Source organism: Pelophylax lessonae, assembly GCF_965119305.1.
Source record: "Pelophylax lessonae genome assembly, chromosome: 1".
In the NCBI taxonomy this organism is placed as follows: domain Eukaryota; kingdom Metazoa; phylum Chordata; class Amphibia; order Anura; family Ranidae; genus Pelophylax; species Pelophylax lessonae.
In genome coordinates, this window is record NC_138768.1 from 489,006,589 (window position 1) to 489,014,284 (window position 7,696).

At 42.7% G+C, this 7,696-nt stretch overlaps 1 protein-coding gene across 2 annotated transcripts in view; it reads left to right on the forward strand.

The window, feature by feature from the left end:
* SH3GL1 (SH3 domain containing GRB2 like 1, endophilin A2) overlaps positions 1 to 6,459 on the forward strand; it is a 919,809-nt gene extending 913,350 nt beyond the window's left edge. For both annotated transcript variants that reach the window (XM_082263930.1, XM_082263931.1), the window contains one exon: positions 6,111 to 6,459. In XM_082263930.1, the coding sequence (XP_082120056.1) occupies positions 6,111 to 6,307 (197 nt within the window). In that variant the 3' untranslated portion in view covers positions 6,308 to 6,459. The remainder of the gene's footprint in view (positions 1 to 6,110) is intronic.
* The last annotated feature ends 1,237 nt before the right edge of the window (positions 6,460 to 7,696 follow it).

Sequence of the window (7,696 nt, forward strand, 5' to 3'; positions counted from 1 at the left end):
TGCAGTTTTCAGTGCTGTCACATGACTTCAATTCCTCTTCATGCGAAGTCCAAGAGCAGCAAGTGGCTTCCAGGGAAGGGGCACTGTTCCTGTGTAGCCAGTGGGCGTATACAGGATGGGAGGAGCTGATTATAGGTTCCCGCCTAGTATTCTCTCATCAGTAAGAATGCATTGTGCATCTTAAAGAGGTTGTAAACCAACATTTTTTTTTTTTCACCCTGAAAGAGAAACACATAATGAGCTAGTATGCATCGCATACTAGCTCATTATGAAATACTTACCTTAGAACGAGCCCCGCCGTGCCACCTGCTTACCTCTATGACGGGCGACATGTTCAGTTGCCCGTCTTCCGGGATCGCGTTTACTTCCTCTTCAATTCATGTGAAAATGAAGAAATAATCCACACAGGAGGCGGAGGGGGCGGGGTGCACATATACAGTATAGCTGTGCTGGGTTTTGAATAAAGACTACCACAGGAGAAGGAAGGTGGACACTGGGGAGGGGGCAAACTGTCAGTGTAGCTAGAAGTGCTCTGGGGTCTCAGCTCACAGTCTACAATGATCTTAGTACAGGCAACCACACTAAGTCTACATCTCCACAAGTGCGACCTGTCATGCGACTTTGGACACACAAAGTTGCATTACAAGTCACAGCTCATTCATTTCAATGGCACCCGTTCCCATCTATGCGACTTTGAAACTCAGTAACTTTGAAATGGTACCTGCACTACTTTGATGCAACTTTTAAAGTGACTTTGATCCAGAGAGTGTAAAGTTGCACTCTAAATCACAATAGTAGAAACATAGACTAAAGCCTGGTATGCACTACTGCGACATGTCATGCGACTTTAGACACAGAAAGTCGCATAACAAGTCACAGCACACGTTCCCATCTATGCGACTTTTAAAATCAGCGACCTTGAAAAGGTACCTGTACTACGTTGATGCAAATTTTGATGTTACTTTGGTCCAGAGAGTGAAAAGTTGGATCAAAGTCGCACCCTAAATCGCAATAGTGCAAACGTAGACTAAAGCTCTATTTCCACTTGTGGGACTTGTCATGGTACTTTGGACACACAAAGTCGCATGACAAGTCACAGCCCATTGATTTCAGTGGCACCCGTTACCATCTATTCGACTTTAAAAAGGTACCTGCACTACTTTGATGCAACTTTTGATGGGACTTTGATCCAGAGAGTATAAAGTGGGATCAAAGCTGCACTCAGTCGCACTCTAGCCTAGTGGCTACTTCTTCTTCTACTTCTTCTACTACTGTGACTCCTAAGTTGTGCGATTTAGAGTGCCACTTTGAGTGCAGCTTTGATCTATCTTTACACTCTCTGGATCAGTCGCATTAAAGTAGTGCAGGCACTTTTTCAAAGTCGCTGATTTTCAAAGTTACATAGATGGGAATGGGTGCTGTTGAAATCAATGGGCTGTGACTTGTCATGCGACTGTCCAAAGTCGCATGACAAGTCACCCTAGTGAAAACGGAGCCTAAAACATTACTCGCATGTAATGAGCAATAGAAATCAATCTGTATTCTTCTAAGTAGAGATCGACCGATTATCCGCAGCACCGATATATCGAGGGACGATATGCACTTTCCCCGATATATCAGAATCTGCCTTTGGATTTACCGATATTTTCGTGACGTCATTGCGTATGTTGCGTGCACACATTCTGCCTAATACTGCCTCCCACGCCTGCTCGGGCCCATACGTGACATAATTTCACCATGCGCTGCACGCGTTCTCTGCCTTAAGACCGCCTCCCACGCCTCGGACAGCCTCGTGTGCAGCCAGCTGCAGTCTGGTCACGGTGCCAGCCATCCACCCACAGGCCCTGGCCTCAGCCACTCACCACAGGGTGCCAGCCGCCAGCCATGCAACCCACAACAGAACAGGGTGCCAGCCAGCCAGCATCTAGCAACAAGCCAGCCATCCGCCACCGTGACCAGTGACCACACAGTGTTCCAGCAAGCCAGCCACCCACAACAGGCCAGGGTGAGTGGGTGACACCAAGCCAGCCACCCACACAACAGTGTTCCAGCAAGCCAGCCACCCGCAACAGGGTAACACCAAGCCAGCCACCCTCCCACCACAATGTTCCAGCAAGCCAGCCAACCACAACCGAGTGACACCAAGCCAGCCACCCACCACAGTGTTCCTGCAAGCCAGCCGCCCACCACAGTGTTCCTGCAAGCCAGTCACCCGGGCACCACAGTGTTCCTGCAAGCCAGCCACCCACCACAGGGTGACACCAAATCAGGCACCCACCACAGTGTTCCTGCAAGCCAGCCACCCACCCACCACAGGGTGACACCAAGCGAGCCACCACAGTGTTCCTGCAAGCCAGCCACACACAACAGTGTGACACCAAGCCAGCCACCCGGCCACCACAGTGTGCCAGCAAGCCACCCACACTGCCAGGCGTCAGCCACGGACCCACAACAGGGTGACCGCAGCCAGCCACCCCACAACAGGGTGCCAGCAAGCAAGCTACCTACACTGCCAGTCGTCAGCCACCAACCCACAACAGGGTGCCAGCAAGCAACCCACACTGCCAGGCGTTATTTACCAATCCACAACAGGGTGCCAGCCAGCCACCCAAACTGCCAGGCGTCAGCCACTAATCCACAAGGGTGCCAGCAACTCAGCAAGCCACCCACACTGGCAGGCATCAGCCATCGACCCACAACAGGGTGACAGCAGCCAGCCAGCCACCCCACAACAGGGTGCCAGCAAGCAAGCCACCCACACTGCCAGGCGTCAGCAACCAACCCACAACAGGGTGCCAGCAAGCAACCCACACTGCCAGGCGTCAGCCACTAACCCATAACAGGGTGCCAGCAACTTTAGCAAGCCATTTTTTTAAATCTTTTTTGTGTCTTTCAAATTGAAATGGAGATGGATGAGGAAAGAAAAAGTAAAAGTGTGGTCTGGGACTATTTCTCCTCTCAACCTTCTCCAGGAAAAGTAGCAGTGTGCAACACATGTACAAACAACATAAGCATGGGATCAGTAACTGAAAAAAACCAAAATACGTCAAATCTTTGGGCCCATCTAAGAGTTCATCATCAATTATATCATACAGCACAGAAAAAACAAAATGAACATCAATGTGATTTTGAAATACCTCCTCCAATATCCCAGGCAACAATAACAGATATATTTCTGGAAAAAAAAAAACAGGTGTCACTGTCTAGATTCAGATGGAAGATCCCAACTTTTGGACAGAGTAATCACAGAGAGGATTGTCACTGATAACCAGCCATTTACAATGGTGTCTGACTCAGGATTTCAGTGGTTGATGTCCATACTTGAGCCAAGCTACACACTGAAGAGTGAGAAGTATTATCAAACAGAAATGCTGGGAAAGATTCACCAAAAGGTCCTTGACAAAGTAAAGGCTATGCTGAAACCAGAGAATGCTGGAAACTTTACACTCATTTACGACTGACTGCTGGTCAGGACAAACAGACTCAGGCGAGTCACTAATAATTCTTACATGCCACTTCATTGACAGCGGATGGACAGAAAGGCAATTGGTGTTGGATACAAAAGTGATACAAGGATCTCACACTGAGTACAGTAGAGAAATGTTTCTAGGCATGCTTGAATACTGGGGAATCAACAAAGACAGAGTGATGCTTTTGCTACTTCGAGACAGTGGAGCAAACATGCGGAAAGGAATGAGCCTTGATGATATGTCCTACCTCATGGCACACAACACCCTCCAACTTTCAAATGATGGTCTGTCAAGCCAAAGAGCTTTGATTGATATATGTTTTGAGAAGCATGAACAGCTTAAAGATGTTGTGTTTGCAAGTCTTTTGAATTCCCAATACAAAAACAATGCTTTCTCTTCTGAGGATGTATTGGCAAAGGCAAAACAGTGGCTGACAGAAGATATTCAACAGGAGGTTCCTGCTGAAAAGACAGGTCCAGATCACTATTTTGATAATATGAAAGAGCAGCATGCTGCAAAAACAGAAAAATGTCCAAAAATACGTCAACGAGCAGAAGAGAATCTTCTTCATCGTGGTGGAATTGATCAGGACATTTTCAGTGTTTTATTGGGGCCTCATGCGGAGGATTCAATTTCTTCTGAATCTGCAGTAATGATCCTGGATGAGGAACTTCATCTCTATTTGAAGGAACCAGAAATTGACAGATGAAGTGATCCTCTTCAGTGGTGGAAAGAAAATGAGGCACGCTACAAAAGACTTGCTTCCCATGCTAGAATATACCTCTCTCTCTCTCTCTCTCTGCTCCTCTGTCCTTCTCTCCTCCTGAGCATGTTTATGAAGTGGCAGCATTATTTGAACAAAACAGAAGCCCTTTAACAGGTGACCATGATGGACATGCTGATATGTTCTGCTTTCTGCAGTATAATATTGTTCCACTTAACTGGGAGTATTACAAAGAGTAGTGTCCTCTCAAATCCACTGTCTAGCTGTTGCCTAGCTTTTTTTCTAGCAGTTTTTCACTGACTGCAGTAAATCATTGCAGTGAGTGCACTACTGCAGCAGTAGTCCACTGACTCCAGTCCAACTCCAATCCACTGTCTTGCTGTTGTCTAGCTTTTTTTTCTAGCAGTTTTGCACTGACTGCAGTAGTTGCAGTGAGTGCCATACTGCAGAGGTAGTTCACTGACTCCAGTCCAATCCACTGTGTAGCTGTTGTTTTGCCTATCTTTTTTCTAGCAGTTTTGCAATGACTGCAGTGAGTGCCATACTGCTATGGTAGTCCACTGACTCCAGTCCAATCCACTGTGTAGCTGTTGTTGCCTAGCTTTTTTTCTAGCAGTTTTGCACTGACTGCAGTAGTGATTTAAAATGATTGCAGTGATTGAGTGCACTACTAGTACTGCAGCAGTTTTTTATGCATTGATGCACAATCAGAATGATGTGAAACTAAATGTCCCTGCAATTGAAGTTTTCCTATCAGTTCTCATGCAGTTAAGTTGTGAAGAACAAGCCCTTAATGTTAAAATTGTTAATAAATAAAGTTTGATATGTTCGGTAACAGATTTGTGTCGAAATTTGTGTTTATTTTGCAAAATTTTAAATGTACTAAAATATCGGCCAATACTAATATGTGATGGCCACATTATCAGTATCGGCAACGAAAAAAAGATATCGGTCGATCACTACTACTAAGCTTTCAAAAATGTTCCTTTGTACCTTATTTCTCTCATATATTGCTTCGGTCATATGACACCCCCTTCCCCTATCTCTCTCTCTCTCTCTCTCTCTCTCTCTCTCTCTCTCTCTCAAAAAGCTAGCCTAAATGAGGCTATGAAGACAGGAGGCGATCATGGTGAAGGATAGAAAGGATGGGGGTGGGGCTCGGCAGGTCTAGGCATGCCTGTCTAAGAAAGACCGACAACCTTATCAGGAAGTGAAAGACAGCTTAGCAATTTCAGATAAAGGGAGATAGTGTTGTCAGTGAAGAACAGGAAGAAGCTGATTGTCTAGCTTAGATAAGGCTTTCTAAGGTACACAAGCAGTGATCCAGAAAATGAATAATATCAAAGATAAAGATATTTCACACAGATACTATTAATAGGAAAATTTTTGACCAGAGTTACCCTTTATTTGCAACAAGAGTACCACATCTTATATAAGATAACTGTTTGATGAAAGTCAGTCAGAAAACAAAGCAATATAGTTCACATTTCCTGTTAGGGCTTATTTACACTTGCAGCAGTTAAGGGCTATTAAAATGTGTTTTTACCACCCTCCCATAAGCTGCAAAGGCAGCTGGAGATGTACACAGGCTGCAATACTTTACTTCAAAACCACAGCCAAAAAAATGTAAACCCCGTCCTATTTGGCTGGCATTATTACTGGCAAGTGTGTGTAATACATGCAGTGGTGCGGCATTTACAGGGTTAAAACAGGCATTGAGAAGATGACTGTCGCTTTTCAAATGCCTCTCAAAGGCCATCCACCACAGATAGGGACAACAAGGTCTGCTGCACATCTAAATGTAAGCATGCCAGCCAGATATTTTAAAAACTTCTTAATCAGTTAACCATGTCTTTTTAAGAAAAACATCACATTATTTATTTTTTAATTTATACCCATGTTTGGTTCATTTTCAGCTCCATTGGATCAACCATGTTGCAAAGCTTTGTATGATTTTGAACCTGAGAATGATGGTGAACTTGGTTTCCGTGAAGGTGATATCATCACCCTAACCAATCAAATTGATGACAACTGGTATGAAGGAATGATCAATGGGCAATCAGGATTTTTTCCCCTCAACTATGTTGAAGTTCTTGTTCCATTACCCCAGTGAAGATATGGCAATTCCACAATCAGGAGTTTTTCATACCAAATCTTATTCACAAGGACCAAAACACTGGAGTGCTGTTAATGTCTCTTTCTGTTTAAAGGATACTCATATACATCTTGAAGAACAGGGCTTGCCAATTCTTTAATTATGTGGTATATTAGCTTAACGGATTAAGAACATCACCTGTAAATCCGACTCCGTCCATCTTTTTTTTTTTTTTTATGAACTTGTTAGTAAGATATTCACTACAGTATAATCTGTTTCGTAGAACACTAAGAGGTTTACCACTATCACTGAGCCTTTGTATTCATTCAGTAAAAATCCAACAAATAATTTTGTCATTCTATATTAGTGAATTAACCTCTAACACACAGATTTATATTTTACAGCTATGTAAGGAAAAGTTTATGCTCCATATTTACTTTTATTATTCCATTTTAACCTTTCAGTCTGTAAAACAAAATTAATATCAATAAATGTAAAGATATGTAACTTTATAAACCATATTCCCTGTCTTGCAACATTATGTATTTTACAAATATCTTTTAACCTGCTACTTCTCACACAGCCTTTATAATCTCCTAATCTAAGGTAAATTCTTGCACTGTTTGTACACCCAACATCTCGAAGGGCTTGTCAATCTAAACTGCATTATTTTCTATTTACTTGTACAGCAATAAATATTTTGGAGAAATCCATACAATTGTTAAATGCCTTGTTATATCAGTGCATTTTATAGCAGTTGTCTGCTTATTGAAATGAAAGTCCATGTTTTCAGAATGTGTCTGTCTTCATGCACTGATGAGTTTGTGTATGAGTACATTAAAGTTGAATTTTAGGTATGAATTTAAATGCATAGTTACATTGGTCCAGCCTGGATCAATGGAAGTATGCATATGCCCTGTGAATCTGCTGTGGAAATCGAGAAGTACTATAGAAGCCACAACTATTACAATGCTCACTGCTGTCTTCTAGGTCCTATGCCAACAAGGTGCCATTCGCAGAATGCCTTTCATTTTTCTCAATGAGGTGGAGAATTTAGCTGGTGACTTCATGATTTCTTCCTTGTCCAATTATAGATTTAACTATGCAAAAAAGAAAAATTCATACCTGGAATTCTGCTTTAATTAAAATGTTTCACCCCTTTAGGACCACTGAAGACTAAATTTAGCACAGCTACCATATGTATTAGTAAAGTTAATGATAATAAATTTGCTTACTAAATCATTTTTTTGTTGTTTTTTTTTACAGACATATACGACTTTTAAATAAATACTCTTATCATGTTTATTATTATTGTAAACTGATAAGTGGACAAAACTATGAAAACATTGCAGTTTAAGCACCCTTTCCCAAAATGCCTGTCTTATCTAGACTTGGGGTTCCCCAAAT